This window comes from Melospiza melodia, chromosome 2 (genome assembly GCF_035770615.1).
Source record: "Melospiza melodia melodia isolate bMelMel2 chromosome 2, bMelMel2.pri, whole genome shotgun sequence".
Classification (NCBI taxonomy): domain Eukaryota; kingdom Metazoa; phylum Chordata; class Aves; order Passeriformes; family Passerellidae; genus Melospiza; species Melospiza melodia.
The window spans coordinates 143,294,250-143,313,866 of record NC_086195.1 but is presented as its reverse complement, the minus strand read 5'-3'; the positions used below and the strand labels follow the sequence as shown (position 1 = coordinate 143,313,866).

General features: G+C 50.7%; 1 protein-coding gene across 4 annotated transcripts in view; it reads right to left on the bottom strand.

Annotated features, from left to right (window-relative positions):
* Positions 1–2,273: 2,273 nt before the first annotated feature.
* TIAM1 (TIAM Rac1 associated GEF 1) overlaps positions 2,274–19,617 on the bottom strand; it is a 142,474-nt gene continuing 125,130 nt past the window's right edge. For all 4 annotated transcript variants that reach the window (XM_063150258.1, XM_063150255.1, XM_063150256.1 and 1 more), the window contains 12 exons: positions 16,190–16,369; positions 15,742–15,810; positions 15,391–15,516; positions 13,405–13,513; positions 10,758–10,937; positions 10,528–10,646; positions 9,701–9,809; positions 8,922–8,980; positions 8,047–8,149; positions 7,815–7,902; positions 6,629–6,801; positions 2,274–4,545 (listed from right to left, as the gene is read on the bottom strand). In XM_063150258.1, coding sequence (XP_063006328.1) covers positions 4,103–4,545; positions 6,629–6,801; positions 7,815–7,902; positions 8,047–8,149; positions 8,922–8,980; positions 9,701–9,809; positions 10,528–10,646; positions 10,758–10,937; positions 13,405–13,513; positions 15,391–15,516; positions 15,742–15,810; positions 16,190–16,369 — 1,758 coding nt within the window. In that variant the 3' untranslated portion in view covers positions 2,274–4,102. The remainder of the gene's footprint in view (positions 4,546–6,628; positions 6,802–7,814; positions 7,903–8,046; positions 8,150–8,921; positions 8,981–9,700; positions 9,810–10,527; positions 10,647–10,757; positions 10,938–13,404; positions 13,514–15,390; positions 15,517–15,741; positions 15,811–16,189; positions 16,370–19,617) is intronic.

The window sequence follows — 19,617 nt, the reverse complement described above, 5'->3', positions numbered from 1 at the left end:
GTTCTGCAGGAGCGGAAAACTCTGGGATTGCTCTGGGATTGCCCAGGAGCCGGGAGGGATTCGCGGGGCAAGGGGGACACCCGCCGGCCGCGGCTGGAACGGAGCGGGAATCCAGGAATTACCTGGGAGAGAGGGAGGGAGAGAGGGAGGATCGGCACCGAATCCCGGATTTACCTGGGAGAGAGGGAGAGAGGGAGAGCATCGGCACCGAATCCTGGATTTACCTGGGAGAGAGGGAGAGAGGGAGAGCATCGGCACCGAATCCTGGATTTACCTGGGAGAGAGACACGGAGAGCATCGGCACCGGGCAGCAATGGTCACTCTGGTCCTGGCAGTGAACATGGAAATGGTCACTCCTGTCCTGGCAGTGGTCACTCCTGTCCAGGCACGGTCACTCTGACCCTGGCAGTGGTCAGTGCCCTCACGGGCACAGCACGGACCGTGCCAGCCCAGCAGGAATCACAGGGAACACTCAGGAATGCCGGGGTGCTGTGATGTGGGTGTCAGCTCTGATGAGTGAGGAAAAACCTTCAGCACGTCTGGGGGACCCTGATCCTTACACTAACCCTAATCCTAACCCCAATCCTGACCCCAACCCCAACCCCGTGCAGCCAGAGCAGCCTCCAGGCTCCCACAGAGGAAATTTGAGGAGCAAGGCTTCCTGCTGGACCAACCTGGCAGCAGAGCAGGTTTTTGTCCAGGAACTGAAGGAAAAAGCTGCTGGATCCAGGGCTGGGCAGCTGGGTTCCAAATGCAGCACCAGAGGCTCCTGGGGCCTGGGCACAGCTGGTCCAGAACAGCCTGTGTCCCTCACTAAGGTTCCAGAACAGCCTGTGTCCCTCTCTGAACAGCCTGTGTCCCTCTCTGGGGTTCCAGAACAGCCTGTGCCCCTCTCTAAGGTTCCAGAACAGCCTGTGTCCCTCTCGGGGGTTCCAGAACAGCCTGTGTCCCTCTCTGGGGTTCCAGAACAGCCTGTGTCCCTCTCTGAACAGCCTGTGTCCCTCTCTGGGGTTCCAGAACAGCCTGTGTCCCTCTCGGGGGTTCCAGAACAGCCTGTGTCCCTCTCTGAACAGCCTGTGTCCCTCCCGGGGGTTCCAGAACAGCCTGTGTCCCTCTCTGGAGCTCCCTCCATCTCCCCAGGATTGTGCCCACAGGCAAAATGCCACACTCTGAGCACCCCAGGTTGATTCAGAGCCTGCCCTCCATCCATGGGCAGCCTAGAACATATTTAGTATTCTATTCACAGCCCTCTGCAGCTTTATGGATCCCAGTTTCTGCCTTTGATCTGTTCCCTGCACCATTAATTAATTTCAAGCCCCCTTTATTTTTCAGCGTGGTATTTCTAACTGTTTCCTTTTGTTTCCAGCAGTGTTTTCCCCAGAAGCAGAGCACCTGGGGATGGCAGAGGGGACATCAATTAACTGACCCTGCCAGCTGGGACCTGGCACAGCCCTCTGCCACAGGGGACACCCTGGTCTGGCCTGGCACAAAAACAAGGAACTGCTGCCCACCTCTCCAAGCTGCACAGGGAGCTGCAGGAGGAACTCCCTCTGTGGTCCTCTGTTTCTGGCTGGTGGCAGCACAGGGCTTTAAAGCCAAAGCATTCCAGCTGTGGAGCTGACATGCCCGTGTCACTTGTCACCTCTTGTGTGCTGCTTCCTTCTCCAGGCCCTTGCTGTCTTCTTCTCACCCTTTCCCCGATTTCCTGAGGAGTCTGGATTGGCCTGGCAGCCTCACAAGCCAAAAATAATCCTGCTGAGGCAGCAAACACTGCATTGCTGCAAGGCATGCTGTGGGAGCGATGCACACACCCCAGCCCACTTGGATGCCATTTCCCCTGTGTCAGTTTGGTCATGCCCCAGAGAGTGCCACCCGTGGGTGCCCATGCTCGCCCACTGCTGTGCCAACACCAACCCACACCACACTCCCCAAATCTGGGCCAAACCCAGCACCCCAAAGGAGAGGGACTGGCCAAGGAACTGGCCATGGAGAGACTGGGGAGCTCCTCCAATGCAATTGGAATTAGTGGGGAATTTGCTGCTTTTTACCTTTTTCTTTGGAACACTCACTCGAAGGTTCCTTGTGACCAGCCTGGAAAAGCAGCTGGTTATGGATGCCATAGGGGAAATGGCAATTGTCCCCTCAGCACAACACGAGCAGAGCCTTACCTGGGGGCTCCTTTCCAGCTGGGAATGCAGGACCTCCTCCCTGGTACCACCCTTCCCACCTCACAGCCCTCCTGTGACCTCTCCACACACCACTCTCTGCAGCTATTTTTGGTTCTTTTTTCCTCCAGTATTTTATTTCTGACAGGCATTTACAACGTTCCATTCATAGAACTAAAAACATAAAAATAGACCTTCTTTCAGCTTATAAAAGAAATATATAAGAACCTTTGACATAGACATGTCATGACATTATGTACAAGAGCCACGGTACCTTGCCAGTACCAGCCTTCCAGTATTTGAGTGCTGACTGCCTCCTCTGGGAGCAGCCCAGGACAGCCAAACCCTCCAGCACGTGGGACACCGACAGGTGATGGTACAAAAACAACCAGGTGGTCATACAAAGGGGGTAGAAACTCTTCTAAAGCTCTTACCAAAAGAAACCAGGAGATAGCAAAAAGTTACTAGAGAAAGCTTCCATAAGTCAAGTATAGTGCACCAGAAACCAGGGGAGGGAGGGGAGGATGCCAGCTGGGACACACAGACAGTGATGGATGTTTTGGGGGGAAGGGGATAATTCTTGTTATGTTTTAAAATATAGTCAGAGTGGATTTTATAAAATATAATCCTAAGGCTATTATAAAATTTCAGGTTCTCAAAGTACCTAGTGATGTGTCAAACACCAATAGATACCGACAAAATGAAACAAAATTTCATATAATCTTCTTTTTTTTTCTTTTTCCTATAGGTGAGACTGCAATGGGGAAAGCTATATAAATCCTAAAAACAAAAAAAGTGCTATTTTGTGTTTCATATTTGGAAGTCTACTTAAAAACCACAAGATTTTAGTCACATTTTACCCTGTTTTAAATGTTTAAATAAAAGATTTAAAATGTTAAAGAAGTTTACCTGTGTAGAACTTTTTTGATCCTATATTGCAGTGGAAAAGCTTTTGTAAAGGAATTAAAATACACTAGTTTCACCCACAGTAGGAGAGTGGGCTAGGTCAGTTTTTTGGCCATGAATTCCTTGTCCCCCAAGCCCAAACTCTGCCAGAGAGAGTGGGGCAAAGGGATCTGTGCCTCCAGCAAGGGCACGCCACAGATCCCTTTGCTCCACTGCAATTCAGTCGTGTCATTTTATTTATTATTCTTTTTATTAGCTAACTAAACTCCAGTCTCAAACATATACAATAAACCTTTTCCTGAAGAAAGTTGTACCTAAATAAGAGTTTTCCAGTTCATATTTTAATATAAAACCACCGTTCCTAACCCTCTGCAAAAAGCTAGCCTCGTATCCTAGACGTGGAGCTACCCTAAATCTCTTACCCCTTTGTGCCCCTGCATCTCAGGTAAAATACAAAAAAATATCTCTTCAAGTGTTAAATTTGGATCTCTTCCAAGAGAGTTTGGCATCTTTACAAGAGTATGTAAAACTAGAGCTTCCAACGTTGACATTAAATTAGACCAGCCACAGACCAAGAGGACTGAACACGACATAAATCCCAAACCTTTCCTCACACGTTCCTAAAATACATGAATATTCTCTTACATTTAGAGAGGGAAAGGGAGTCAGAGTACTGTGACTGTACAGGTTAAAAAGGCAGTTTCCTCATGAAGGAGATAAGCCTACGACCGACGGCTTTCACCAACCCCTCTGTCCTCGCGCTCCTGCCGGAGCCCATTGGCTGCACAGAGGTTAAGACACCCAGAGTCATTTGTTTTCCAGTGATTACGTTCTCCCCGTACTCAGATTCAGCCCCTGATTGTTTTAGAATAAATAAAGTAGTGTGAAAGCCCTTGGTTATCGCAAGACAGGACCTCAAGCTCGTTCATTCCTGGTTTTGAGCGTGGCCGCATGGCTTGGGGCCGGCAGAGCTGCCGCAGCGGCGCGTGCAAGCGCGCGCCCCGCGGGGTCACGGAGGGCCCGGGGCCGCCTCAGAGCTCGGTGTTGAGCTTCCTGCCGGGCACAAAGTCCTCCCGCCGCACCCAGATGACCTCCTCGCCGTGGGGCTCGGCGGCGCCGTTGATGGCGGGCAGGGCGGCCTGCTTCCTCAGCTGCGCCATCCTGGCGGCGTGCGCGTCGCCGGCCGGGCCGGGCCGCAGCGACGTGGCCTGCAGCCGCTCCCGCAGCTCGCGCTGCGCCCCGCGCGCCGCCTCGCAGAAGTCGTCGTCGTCGCTCAGGATGTCGGTCTCCTTGATGTCCTCCTGCTCCTCGTACTGCGCCAGGTCGAACTGCTCCTCGACCCAGCGGTCAGTGTCCCCTCCCTGCGCGGGCTCTTTCTCGGGGCTGCTGCCGTGGAGGGCCTCCGAGTCAATGGTAAACCTGTTTCGGGCCAGCCGCCGCCTCCTCCTCCCCAGAGACTTGCTGGGGGCTGACACTGCACACACAAAGATAAAACCCCACAGGTGTTTTACACACGGCACAACTCTGCCCTAAAGCTAAGTCCTGTCTGGGGTGGGCAGGGCCCGTCACTCCCATCTCCCTGTGGCCATGGATCCTCACCTCCTCGCCATGAGGCCTCTGCGGCCACAGGAGGAGTTCCTGCTGCTCAGATCCACTGTGCCACAGATCACGGCCTCTGGATCCCCTGTCCCACAGATCACGGCCTCTGGATCCCTCATGTCACAGATCACGGCCTCTGGATCCCCTGTGCCACAGGTCACGGCCTCTGGATCCCTCATGTCACAGATCATGGCCTCTGGATCCACTGTGTGACAGATCACAGCCTCTGGATCCACCATGTCACAGATCATGGTCTCTGGATCCACCATGCCACAGATCACGGCCTCTGGATCCACTGTGCCACAGATCACGGCCTCTGGATCCCTCATGTCACAGATCATGGCCTTGGATCCACCGTGTGACAGATCACAGCCTCTGGATCCACCAGGTCACAGATCATGGTCTCTGGATCCACCATGTCACAAATCGTGGCCTCTGGATCCCTCGTGTCACGGATCATGGCCTCTGCACCCACCATGCCACAGATCATGGCCCTCCTGAACTGCTCCTCCTGAGCACTGGGCAGCCAGCCAGCACCGCTCATCTGCCTCTGCTCTGGCATCACCGGCATCTGCTCCGCTCAGCTTCTCACTCACAGCCCCTGCTGCCAGCACACCCCAAAATCCAACAGCTTCACACCTTGCACAGGGACATCTGGGCTCAGAGCAGCTTTCCTACAGCTCTCCCAGGAGATACCTCAGTGCTGAAGACGCTGCAGGGCATTACAATCCCTGTTCAGGCTCTGCTGCTCCCTTCCCCACTTCTGGGTGAGGACAAAACCAATCTCCCAACTCAGAAGAGCTGTCAGAAGTTCTATCTACTCAGCAACTGGCCCAATTAGCAAATTCCCATCCTCTTCCCAAGCAGGGGTAAATCCTGCAGGCATCACAGTGCTTCAGGGGCACACACAGAGCTCTGAGGTTGGAGTTTCCTCCCCTGCACTGAACAGCACCTCAGCACTGCAGGATGAGTTTATCCAGCTCTGCCCTGGGGTTCAGGCTGCATTTTAACATCCCTGAGCCTCACAAGGTGCATTAACTACAATTAGTAGTTCAGCTCAGCAGCTGCAAATTTTATCTGTAGGGAAAGGTCTGGACTCCAAGGTGGGATTTCAATCCCTGCAGAATTCATGACACAAATGCCCCACAGAGCCAATCTGAAAGGAGGTCTGGCATCTCCAGCAGCACTGAGTGAGAAGCTGGGCTCAGCTGGCGCTGGCCTGGCCTGCCCTTCTGAGGAGGCACAGAAAGCCTGGCTCTCTGCAGGGCTGGATCTAGTGAGCAGAACAAGAAATACACAACAGACCAGAACAAAACACGCAGCTGTGCCGTGTACTTTGGGGTTGGAAGAAAATACTTCTTCCCTCCAGCATCTAGAGTTCTGAAAATGAAAACCTGCTTTTCCCTGAAGTCAACTGAAAAGGAAAATCCATGGTTTAGGAGAGGCCATTACAAAAATAGGAGTACCAAGTGCCAACTTCTCCAAATGTGGGAAGGAGGAGGATGTCCCCTTTAGCAGTTGAGCTGGAAAGGCTCAGGTGGAGGACACCCACAGATGCCCCTTCAAACCAAGCTCAGGGGTGCTGTTTTTCCTTGTGCATTTTCGTTCAAAAGTGCTCAGGTTACCCCAAAATTCTGTACATGCTTTTCAGGATCACACAGCTGCTGCTCTGTTCAGCTGAACCCCAGCTGGGAGTAAAGTGCACAGCCAACGGGAGCTGCCAGGAATCCCATCTCCCTTCCAGGCCAGAAGCACTGCTCTGAAGCTGAGCCTCGAGTGCAAAGCAAGGGAAATAGAGGCAATTTAAGGCTCTGAAGGAAGTGAAGCATGGGAAACCAGCAGTGTTTACATACACAGGAGGGAATGCTAATCCTAATATACACGTGACAGACATCACTGTGTGTCCTACAACGCTGCTGGGGTTACTGGGATCTTGAAAGTCTGTAGCCCTACAGTACCTGCCCTGTTCATGGCTGGCCTTGCACCCTTTAGAGCACACAATCTTTTTCCACCAAAAGGAACATATTGCTGGGAGGAGGGCAAGCTTTCAGTTTTAAGGAGCTGTCTTCTGTGTTTGTCCCGCAGGATGGAGTGCACCGCCTTCAGAAAGTCCTTCCTGTGCTCTGGAGAGCTGAAAAAGAGGTGGGAATACAAAAGGCAGAGTTACCCCTTGAGAACTGCTAATAGCTGTCTGTAAATGAGGTAAATAATGGCCACTTCTGTGATTCAAGCAGTGCAAATTGACTGGCAGGTGCTTCCCCAGAGAAGCACCTGAACCCAGTCTTTTCAAAGCAAAGCTAAACCCATGGTGACTGCAGGGGGCATCCAAGGAAACCAACACCCAGGTGATTAATAAAACATTCAGCCTTTCAGCCCTCTCCAGGTTTCCTTTCCCTGCAGTGCCACCCACACGTGGCCGTGTCCAGTACACATCCAGTGTTGCTCAGTCCATCTGTCCCTGCGAACACACCCACAGCTGCACAGCTCCTGCAACTCCTCCTAGCAGTAGGAACTGGCTTGGCACCAGCTCTGTTGGATCCTCATGAGTTCCAAGTCCTTCCCTGAACACTAAAAACACCATCACCACAATGGATGCTCATTTAAGTGCAGAGGTTGGGAGCTGGTGCCATGAAAGGAACCAGCTGAACACAACACCTGCCATAAAGACCCAGTGCTGCAGTTTAACTGGAAAATTGCAATAAGGCCTTTCCCATAAAGGTGCAAAGCTGATCAAGTTCCTTTCAGAGGTTGTACAAAATTCTACCTTCCAGAAGTTAGGTTTGAACACCCTCTCCCCTAACTCCCTAACTTTCCCCTAAGAAAGGAGTTCCCAACTGCTGGAGGTGCAGCAACCAGACCTTTGTCCTTATGGTGCCCAGAGTGACCAACTGAGGGCCAGCCCCAGTTCAGGGAGATGTTATCCCATCCCTTCTCCTCCCCTCAGTGAAGTCTGAATTCAATTAACTTCAGCTCTTCAAGTGAGCTGGGATTTATCTGTTTGCAGCAGGCTTTACTTCAGTGGCACAGCAGGAAAGGTAAATACTGGATCCAGTTTAACAGTTCCCAGATTGCCTCAAAAGGAAAGGCACAGGCAAGCAGGGATGCAGCTGTGAAGGCAAACAGAAAACAGGGAGCCCCACTTACCTACAGCAGAGGTGAAATGTCCTTTCTGGCCTGCCCTCAGACTCAGATTTGACGTGGACAATCTCACACACAGAATTGGTCTCTGCATCTACAGGGAAAGCAAAGAGAAATTCATGTCTACCTTGACATGTAAGTGCAAAGCATTCACTGCATGGCCAGTGAGCGTGCCCAGGGCGCACACACACACACTGCAAGCCTGGCAGATGGCAGGTTTCAACTCCAGGGACATTACCTGCACTGGCCAGGGCCCGCACCTGCAGCGCTTCCAAAGGGATCATGTGGCGGAACCGGAACGGATCCCAGTCTTCATAGATTGAGGCTCTGTGGGATCCTCCCTGGAAGGATTTCAAACACTGTCAGGAGAGGAGACACCCTGGGGCAGGCAGACAGTGCTGTGCCCTGTGCTGAGGGCTCCCAGCTCCAGAGCTGCTGCAACCCTGGTTTTCCCAGCCCACACCTCCCTCAGGGCCTCTCTGTGGGCACCTTGCTGGAGTCTGGACTAAAGCAGCCCTAAGGCCCCTCAGCTCTCAGCAATGCCCTCCAGAGTCACCCAGCCCAGCCCTGGGTGCACACACACTCAGGAATACATCAGAGTTTGGCTTTTCTCTCTGAAGTCACCCCGTGCCAGCTGCCTTTCCCCTCCTCCAACCCCTCTCTGCTTTATGCCACAAGTAGGGATCACCAGTTTCCCTGTATCACTGCAGACTGTGCCCCTGTGGTAGCACGGCCAAGCTCAGCTTTAACTTGGAACCCCAAACTCCAGTGGGATCCCTGAGCCACTCCTGATGGAGCTGAGAGCAGCCAGCACTTGCCTGGTGGCACACGACACCCAGGGCACTGTGTGAGGTGACAGACATTAATCAGCTCTCAGACACTCACACTGACCAAGGAATCTAAGCCAAGAGACACATTCACAGTGCCATCTTCATCCAGGACAGTCCCACAAACAAAGGATAAAGGAATGCTTGCTGTGCCCACCCAGCTCCTCAGACACCAGGGACCACACATGCCAGAGCACATTCCAGCTCCATGGCTTGTGGGAAGCAGAACTCCATCAGAGCCCCAGAAATGCCCATGGCACCACCCAAACAGTCCCTGCACACTTACCAGTTTCTTCTTCTGTTTGGAACCATCCTTGTACACAAGGACCACGGCAGTTTTGAACACTGGAGGAGAAAGTGAGAGACAAAAGCTATGGAGTCACAGAATCCCAGGACAGCTGGGGTTGGAAGGGACCTCTGGAGATCACCCAGTCCAACCCCCCCTACCAAGGTAGTGTCACCCAGAGCAGCTGACACAGGAATTTGGGATTTTTGGGATGTCCCCAGAGATGGAGACTGCAGGCCTTCCCTCCTTGGGCAGCTGTTCCAGGGCTCTGCCCCCTCCATGGACACAAGTTCTCCCTCAGGCTGAGGTGGAACTCGTTGTGTTTCAGTTCATGGCCACTGATCCTCACCCTGTCACTGGCACCACTGAGCAGAGTGTGGCACCATCCTCTGACAGCCTTGGGGATATTTGTGTGGGTTGGTGGGGTATTTGTGTGCATTGATGGGGTATTTTTGTGGATTGAAGGATTCCCTCTCAGCCTTTCCTTGCTAAGAGTGACCGGGCCCATCTCCCCAAGCCTGTCCTCAAGAGCATCCATAGGGCTTGGGATGGCTCTCCTCTATTCCCAAGCACACAAACCTTCCAGCTGAGCCAGGAAAACTACCAGAGAGCAGAAGAGAGCCCTGCAGCCAAGAGACAAGGCCAGGTTTAAATTCCAGGCAGCCCTGGGGAAGGCAGTGCTCACACACTCTCAACATCTGCTGAGGCACAGCTGCCAGTGTTAAATGTGAATTGTGCCACTGTTTAAGGTGTGTGAAATGCAAGTCCTGGATACAAACCGAACGCTGCCAGCTCAGGTTCCTTCTTCCACTTGCCCAGGGAAGCAGGAGGGTTCAGCCATATCACTGTGTTATGCAAGAGCAAGTCCCCCATGGAAAGGTCGGCCACCTGCCAACACAGGCACAAAGGCAAGGCTTTGAATCAGCTCCAGGAATGTGATGGCAGTCTGCAGCTCAAGGGAACTTGCATCAGGTCTAGTCCTGAGCAGAACTGCCCCCAGCAAACTTTGGGGTATTTCATCAGCTGACTGCAAACAGAGGCATGTAAACCCTTAATTAACAAGCATGAATTAGGGTCAGTTAAACTCAAGAGTCCAGCTCTTGGAAGTCAAGGTCAAACCCAGATGTTTTCTTTGCTTTTTGCTCCCCTTTGTCCATTTTTCTCCCTACCAGTTTCTTTGTGTTTTGTTGGAATATTTAAGCACATGTTCAGTTTGGGGTGAGGTTTAGAGGCTGCATCAGGGGCAGTGGCCAAAGCAGCCCCTCCCCACAGCTGCTGTGGCTCTTGACCTTGCCCCAGGGCTCCTCTGTGACACCACACTGCTGGGAACACCCCAAGAAAGGAGTTCCCAACTGCTGGAGGTGCAGCAACCAGACCTTCGTCCTTATGGTGCCCAGAGTGACCAACTGAGGGCCAGCCCCAGTTCAGGGGGATGTTATCCCATCCCTTCTCCTCCCCTCAGTGAAGTCTGAATTCACTTGTTCAGCTCTTCAACTGAGCTGGGATTTATCTGTTTGCACCAGGATTTACCTCAGCAACACAGCAGGAAAGGTAAATATGGATCTAGTTTAACAGGCACCAAAATAACTCTAAATCTGATTGTTACCTCTTTTTTCTCCCCTGTTTGCTCCGCTATGAGTTGGTCAAACACTGCCCCATACTCTTCATGGATTTTCTGCATTTCATTAATGTGGCTGGCAACTTTGTTCATGGTTTTGATGGCCACTGCAAGAGACAGGGGATGAGCAGAAGGGATTTCTAACCCTCCGAGAGGAAGGGATGGGGGCAGGCTCAAGGGCAGAGGTGAACCACACAAAAGTGGGGTTCAGTCCTTACCATCAAGGTGATAATGCTCTTCACTGTCCACGTCAGTGAGAGCAAAGAGCTCCTTGAGCAGGAGGGGGTATTTGAGTATCCTCTGGATGGGTTTGATGAGGTAAGACTCCAGGGTGGAGGAGTGCTGCCGGCGCGGGTTCTGGGCATCCAGGAACGCCTTGAAAGCAGTGTCTGTCTTGGCTGCCAGGTTCAAAGGAGGCATGGGATCAATGAAAAATCATGAGAAAGCAACTTTTCCAGGTTTAAATTGGTTTATCTGGAGGCATTCTGTGAGGAAGTGCAGATTTATTTGGCCTGCAGAATTAGATTTACGCCCTGCAGGATTTGAGTCACTGCCACTCTCCCCGGATGTGCTATTTAGGATTTCACAGCAAGCATCCTCCTCCAGCAGGGCAATTTTTAATGGCACTATCCACAACAGAATCTCCTGAGCTGGAAGGACCCACAAGGATCATCCAGTCCCACCCCTGGCCCTGCACAGACCCCCAGCAATCCCACCCTGGGCATCACTGGAGAGCTCTCCAAAGGCTCCTGGGGCTCTGTGGGGCTGTGTCCATCCTCTGGGGATGAACCTTTCCCCAAAATCCAGCCTAAAGCTGCCCTGGCACAGCTCCAGCCCTTCCCTGGATGCTGTCCCTGGTCACAGGGAGCAGAGCCCAGAGCTGCCTCTCAGGAGGAGCAGTAAGGACTTCTGGCCTGGCAGCTATTTTAGATGTTCTAATCATCTGCTCCCTTTTAGCAAAGTCTCACATTGGAAATTTGTGAGAAGTCACTGCTTCCAAGCCATGGTGCACCCACAATATTGGCAAGTCTGGTTCTTGTTACCTCATTAAACCTTAAAATGCGGCACTGAGTCACAACAAGCGGCAGGAGCTGGGGAGAGGCAGGAGCACAAACTGAGGCTAATGCTCCAGATCTCGGGAGCAGAGGCAGACTGGACACCTGACTGCCATAATCCTTTCTACCTGACTGCTATGAATTTATAGAATTGCCATTTTCTCTGTTGCTCCCTCCACTGGAGCATAAGGAGGGAAGGAAGGAGGAGGTGGTATTTATAGACGCACAAATTATTCAGTGCAGGAGCAATTCCACACAATTGCTTTTATTGGAGTCATGTCCCCTGCTGGGGTTGGGAGCTTTTTGCAGGCAGTCACCTGATTTCCATAAAGCAACTTGAGTTTCAAGTGCAAAAGCCACCTGCCCCTCAGCTGAGGACACCAAGTGACACCTGAAATACACTCCCAGGCTGCTGAGGAGATTTACCTCTAAAATAGAATTTTAAGTTCTGTTTATGCCATAATTCAAGCACAACACTTTCTCATTTATAAATACAGTCAGCAATGGAAAAGAAAAGCAAAAGAACCAGATCTACCTAGTCTACAGCTTTAACATTAGGGTCCTATAAAATACAGCCAAAAGAAAGCATGGATGTGACTAGCAACAAATCATTTATTGATGTGTTCCACAGAGCTGCCAAGTACTCTTTGCAGCACAGGGAATAAAAGTTTACAAGCAGAAATGAAAAAGGAAAAGTGCACAGAAAAAACCAAACCCCAAACCAACCAAGAAACAAAAAAACTCAAAATTTTTGACTGTCAGACATGCAGATGTTGTTTGAAAAACCAGAGTTCCTCCCTCAATGGCATTGCTGCTACAACTGGAGCCATTTGTTTGTTTAATGTCTTGGCCAAAAAGGAATTGCAGGAATCACTGGTAGCTCCATGAGATTTACATTCCACAGGGGAAAACATCCCTGTGGGGCAAGCTGGCCCAGCAGCCAGACCACAGGGCTGTTCTCTCCCAGCCAGCAAGCCAAGCTCTGCTGGCAACTCTGCCATGGGAACTCCTCAGGCAAACTGGAGTGAGGGCAAGAGGAAGGACAGAGGGGAGAGAGGGCTAAAATATTTCACCAGCTTGCATAAAACATTCTCCCAGGCTGATCCTCCCCTAGTGTGCCCCCATTCTTGCCCTCAGAGCTTTGGGGTGCAACCACCATGACCACAACCAGCATGTGGCTGTGACACCTTGTTGGATTATGCACTTTTCTGACCAGAAATAAGTTAACTGAGAGGCATTTTAAAAACTTGGATTCCATGTTCAGTCTCATGTGAAGGGTGAGACAATACAGATGTTAGAATTCACCATCACAATCAGCAGTCAACTATTTCCTGATTCCAATACACTGTAAGTGTTTCTTGGCCTGTCAGCTTTTGCCACACCATGCTGTAAATGCCTTAAAGCCAATCATCTAAATTACCCCTTGTGAATCTTATTACAATGCATCTTTCATAGTTCTATTTCTCTAAGGTGTCCAGTCTTATTTACAAAGTCACCCTTTAAAACTTGTTTCTAGCTCCAGTTCTCTCTCAGCAATGTCTGTCCTCAGCATTTTTCTTATTTAATTCCATGGCATTTTTCTTATTTAATAAGAAATAATCTTTCATTATTCTAAGTCAGCATTTCTAATAATCTTTCATTCTTCTAAGTCATGAAATGAGAAATTTCATTTCTAATAATCTTTCATTATTCTAAGTCAGCATTTCTATCTCCAAGTTTACATACAGATACATACTATGTGAGCCTTCTGTCAAACTCTGAGAATTCTCTACAAATCCACTTCCCACAGCAACTCAGAAGGGGCTCTTACCTTTCACCAGGACTTTGGGGACTTTAGTGTGGCTGGCACAGAAGGCACTGTACAGCTTGAACCTGTCAGCGTAGTACAGGAAGGATCCACCCAGGGAGAACAACACTTTCTGGGATTCAAAGGAAAAAAAGCATTAGTAAAAAGGCATTTAGTTACTTTGCCTTCAGCCAGGTCATCTGAAGCCTCCATCCAGCCTTTGGAGGACAGCAGAATGCAGGTTTAGTGTGTTTGCACACCAAGACATCACTGCCGGAGTGAGCCCAGGGTGGCACCAGGATGATGGAGCAGGGGGGATGGAGCAGCTCTGCTGGGAGGAAAGGCTGAGAGAAGTTGGATTGTCCAGCCTGGAAAAGAGAAGCTTTGGGGTGACCTCAGTGTGCCCTTCCAGTGCCTGAAGGGAGCCAACAGGGAAGATGGAGAGAGACTCTACAAGAGGCTGGAGTGACAGGACAAGGGGCAGTGGCTTCAAACTAAACGAAGAGTAGGTTTAGATGGGATATTGGGCAGGAATTGTTCCCTGTGAGGGTGGGCAGGCCCTGGCACAGAGTCCCCAGAGCAGCTGTGGCTGCCCCTGGATCCCTGGCAGTGTCCAAGGCCAGGCTGGACAGGGCTTGGATTAACCTGGGACAGTGGAAGGGTGGAACTGGGGCATCCTGCAGGTTCCCTGCACCCAAACCGTTCTGTGAGTCCATGATTCACCCACCAGGGAACAGCCCAGCCCTGGTGTGTGTATTCAGCCTCTGTAATCAGCACCACCAGCCCAGCCCAGCCTGGAGGCAGCCCTGGCTGCACAGGGAATTAACTCCAGAGCTGCACCTAAAAACCTCACTGCCCTCAGCAATGGCCAGAGCCCACAGAGAGGGCTGATGTGTCTCACCCTGCAGTGGATCAGGGCACTGAGGAGCTGCAGGCAACCCTCATCCCTCACAAACACACCAAGGGTTCACCTGCCTGGAAATGAGCCGGTGTTTGGGGACAAACACAATCCCAAAACATCTTGGGAACCAGCCAGCACCTGGTGAGGGGCTGCGAGCACACGTGGGCAGCCTGGGGACAGTCAGGGGGACAGGGGAACCAAACTGCAGAACTGAAAGCACTGAACCCCACATTTCCTTCACAGCCAGCTGCTCTCAGACAGGCCCAGGGCAGAACTGAAAGTGAGCTCGGTGCAGCTTTGTGGGAAACAGCAGCACTCAGGAGATGGAGTTTTCTCTGGAAGGACCCTTCACTGGCACTCCTCCCTTGCAGCTCAGAGCACACAGGGGCCAGAGAAACTATTATTACAATAATAATCAATTTCTTATTCTTATTAATAATAATATATTTTATTATTATTACTACTACTATTATTCATCTTGTCCTTTACCCAGGTGAGTGGTGCTGAGAGCCAGAGTGGAACTCCCCAAAGGAAAACCAATCTATCACCTCCTTGCCAGGCCTCCAGCACCACTGCATCAGACACAAAATGAAATCTGTCTCCACATCTCCCTGGGTTTGAAGTGAAGTTCACAGAGCTGCAGTTTCCATTTCTACCTGTGCAGACGCACACCTGCTGAAAGGCACAAGTGTTTGCCACCACGGACTGGAAGTGGAAGTACAAAATTCCATGTATTGCTCTGATCTGTAGCCCCAGAGGGCTTCTGAACATGAGACTTGTCAGGGCAAAGATTTTATGTAACTTTCCATTTCTAGCATTTCCTGACAGCTGAAGGCAAGAAATCTGGCAGAAGGGCAAGAATAGAACCAAAAAGCACATGGTTGCTAGTGCTCTGCATGGCTAAATGTAGCATAAACTACAATTGCAGCAGAACATTTTGCAGCAGCACCAGCAGCAGTTGAAAATAATGGAAGAAGATGCAGGTTTTTACATGAACAGTGGCAACAGTCAGAAAAATAGATGGAGAGTGTTAAAGGCTTCCTCAAAATTTAAACAATGAGATAATGCAAATAATGTGGTTTTAATATATAAAAGTAAACAATTATTACCTTAAATTGCTCAACTTTTTCAAGCTTTTCCAGGTCTGGAACCAGCCTTACTCCATCTTCCAGAGTTTTCAGGAACTCTACCTGGAATGCTACCATTTCAGTCAGGTTCCCAAAGAGAACATCCAGCTAATAAAAGGAGAAAAAAAGCAGAATGCTGAAAATATCACTTTGAGGCTAAATTGTGTTTTCTAGAACCGCAGCAATTCTCAGTGCAATTGTAAAACAATGTGATGCCAGGAAAAAACAAGCTGCAGACATCACTGAGCAGCACCTTGATGCTCCACTCAATCCATTATTTGAGAGAAATGGAACTCAGTGAAATTAATTTCAGACAAACAAGGGTTGACATACCTCATCTGGTGTGAGGAAGGTTTCTTTCTGTAGAGGCTTCAGGTACCTCTCCATCAGACAATTTAAATCCTAAAAATTCACAGAAAGATTCCCATGTTGGTCCCTCTGGGTATTGACTGAGGTGGGAAATTATGCTTACCTAATCTGAGGATTTTCCCTTTTTACACACAGCATGAAATAGCTGGATTTTGCACAATTTAAGACAGGAAAAGGAAACATTCACACATTTCTAGTTGCAGAACCCGATCCCAGTGAGCAGTAACTGCACACCAGCTAAGCCCAAGAGCCGAACCATTTGGAAATGCCTCACCTCCGTGGTTTCAGTGACATTTCAGGCATTGTGTATATTACATATAACACGTATTTATCTCACAGAACTGAGTGCAAGCGCAGCGAGCGCCCCAGAGGTGAGGCAGAGAGCAGGAGAGCCCCGAGGCCAAGGTCTCACCTTGACGTAGGTGCGCTCGGTCTCCAGCAGCTCACAGATGACCTTTCTGAGCTTGTCTGCGTCCGTGAGCTGCCTCGTGGTGCTCAGCTGGGGCCCGGCACAGTCCTGGGGGGCAGCGCTGCACTCACAGGGGTTCATCTCGTGCAGGCTGCGACAGAAAGCTGCCACCTGCTCTGTGCTCTGGGGAGACAAGGGAGAGGGAAGAGCAGTGGTAATATTGCAAGTAACAGCCAGAGGAACAAAGGGGCTGAGGAGGGTTTGCAGCTCAGCAGTTGCAGCTTGGGGACTTCTCAACAGGCACAAGTGTCTGTTCTGCCTCTCTGTGACTGGGATAAAGGGAAAAAAAAAAAAAAAAAAAAAAGGAGTTGCAGAATTCAAATTAATTGAAGCGCTGCTCAGCTCCATTCCTGGTCTCACACACACGTGAATTTTAATTAAAACAGGCTCATGACAAACTCACAGAGAAGCCCAAGAACAGGGAACCAAAAATGCCTGTGCAAACAAAAGTCACAGGCCAGCCCCTGGCAGTTCCCCAGGCAGGCCAGCAGCAGTGCTGGGAACAGCTCAGCTGACACAGAGGCACAAACCACTCGGGCTGGGCCATGGGGAAGCAGAGCCTCCCAGCTAAATCCCCTCCAGGCTCCAAGCAGAAGCTCTCTGGGCAAGCAGCTGTGTCCCCAGGCTGTGTCTGCAAATGTGAACTTCTTCCCCATAAGTGCCAATTCCCAGAGCTGCTCCCTCTCCCTGCTTCCTTTAATATTTAATCAGCTGCCTATATAAAAAGCCAGTTATCCTCACTTCACCCCCTCGTGTTAGATCATTTCCTCCCATCTTTCATTACACTGAAGAGTTTGGAGCAGGAATAGTCTCTGGTGTCAGTGATGACAGCTCCAGGCTTCCAGGATTGCCAAGGCACCGTGGGCTGCCTCCATCCCTCCCAGAGACCTGGATGCAAAGAGCTGCTCCAGGGACCACAGCAGATCATCCTGCCAGAGCACCTCAGTCCAGCCTCAGTGATTTCTCTACTGCCCCCCAGTGCAGGAATTTCCCCAGGGAAAGGGTTCCCAGGGAGGTTTGGGGTGCCCATCCCTCGAGGTGTCCAAGGAGTTCCTGGCGGTGGCACTCAGAGCTCTGGGCTGGGTGACAGGGTGGGCATTGGGCTCAGTTTGGGCTCCATGGTCTCAGAGGTGCTCTCCAACATGGGTAATTCTGTGGAACAACTGATCCAAAATCAGCCTCCTCAACCAGAGAAGAGAGCAGAGGAGAAAAAAAAAAAAAAAAAACTAACCCCAAAAAAATAAAAGAGAGAGAAAATAAAGTGCATCCTCACCTTGCAGTGTGGAGACAAAGCTCTGCCCCTGGGATATCACTTCACTCCCACCCACTGACAGTTGTGATCTCCATGTTTTTAAAGCCCTGCAGTCTGCTCTCAGAGCTATTTCCTCTCCATGCACCTACAATCCATGTTAGGACAAGGAAAGATTTCCACTCCCTTCTCTCAGAGGTCTCTTGGGGCTGCAAATGCTCCCCTGAGATTTTACTGCACAGCACATGAGCAAAGATGCTCATTGCACAAAAGATCGTTTTCTTCAAAACACTATTGTGAGCCAGGAACTGGCTGTCTACCCAAAAATGCCTTTTGGACACACTTCATTCCAGGGAAAATATTCCCCTTCAGTTTCTGAGGTTTAACTCAGGTGTGGAAGAAAGGAAAAACATTGCAGGTTGAAGGCAGGAGGAAGCAGTGAATTGGACCAGTCCATTTCCAGCTTACTCTGCTCCTGGCATGTGTCACTGAGATTTGAGATTTATTAATCTTAATTATTCAATAATTCTTGTTGTATCTCAGCAAGGTTCCACCTACACATAATGTGGTTTTAAGTATAAAGCCACCCAAACTTTTGGATTAGATCAGATTTCAGCATGTGTGACCTTGATCCCAACAGCCCCAAATCCAGCAAGGGCAGTGGGTGAAACCTGGCTCTAGCACAGTTAAAACACCTTCCCAAGCGCCCTGCTCTGCTGAGAGAGAACTGACAGCTCAGATGTGACAACCTGAGCCTGCAGAGCCCCAGCACAGGCAGGCTTTGCTCAGCAGTGTTTGGCTTTGCTAGCATTACCTGAGGCAGATGTGTCCAGTGGTGTTTTGCTTTAAGATCCAAATGCACAAATAAATCCAATTCTACTGCACAAAGCACAATCTGGAACCAAACCCCCAAACAAACCAAGTGTTAAAGCAGTTCCTGCCTGCCACTCTGCATTCCCCCCATCCTGCGCAGCTCCTGCAGGGAAAGATGGGTCACCCAGAAAGAGAGCGCGAAAACGCGCTCGGGGTGTGAAACACCAGCTCAGCGCTGAGGCTGAAATAACTCCCAGAGGCATGTGCTGTGCCCCAGCAGGAGCAGCTACGCCCACACGGCAGGAAGGAAGCGTGGAGCGCTTCCCAAAGCCTTATCTGCACTTGTGCACGCCCCATAGCCCGCCCGAGGGCTGCAGCACTGCCCTGCCCCACATCCCTGGGGAGCTGCCCACACACCCCACACTGCCGGGACAGAGTCACGGACACAAACCCATTCCTGTGCCTGCCCACTGACCGAACCGCTGTGTGGTGTGAGCACACCTGAGAGGGAAGGCCTCTGAGGTGTCTGCTCGAGGCTGGGGGCTCCTGCCCACCACAGAGCCCCGGGAAGCCAGCAGGACGTGCTGAACTTTGTGTTCTTAGCCAAGGGATACAAAGCATTGGCTGTGCACACACAATCCTTCAGACACAAACCACTGACCGAGTCTGGCACTAGAGCAGATCCAGCTGCACTTAAACCCCTCTGAATTCAGCACCTCAGAGGGTCCTTTCTGACCCTCATCCCTCAATAGAAGGCTGCAGTAAACAACCAAGAGAGCCTCACCACCAAGCCTTGTTAAACCACCATCATATTGACAAACTTGGTTACCTTATCAGCCCATATCAATAAAAATACTGTTGTTTCTCTCCTAGAACTGAAATACTTGACTCCACCTGCAACAACTGCTGTGCTTCATCCCTGAGCACAATCCTGTCCACCTGGTATTGCCTTTAAAAAATCCATCTGCAGACACGAAGCAGACACACAGCGCACACGGGGGCTACAGGGCACAGCTATTTTGGTGAAAACCCTCAAGCAGATTTCACAGAAACCCCTCTGTCCCCGTTTTCCCACAGAAAGTGGCTAAGTAGGGAAGGTCTGGAAGAGAAACAGATCCTTTTATCTCCCTGCAGCAGCTCTGGCAGCAGTGGCAATGACAGCTCTAAACCAGGATTTCTCACGGGGAATTACGGCATCACACTTGAGGCACAATCCCGCAGGCAATCCCTTCAAAGGCTGAAAACGAGCCCGAGGGCTGCACAGCTGGGAAGCGGAGCTCACAATCACGAACCCCTCCTCGGGAAGGGG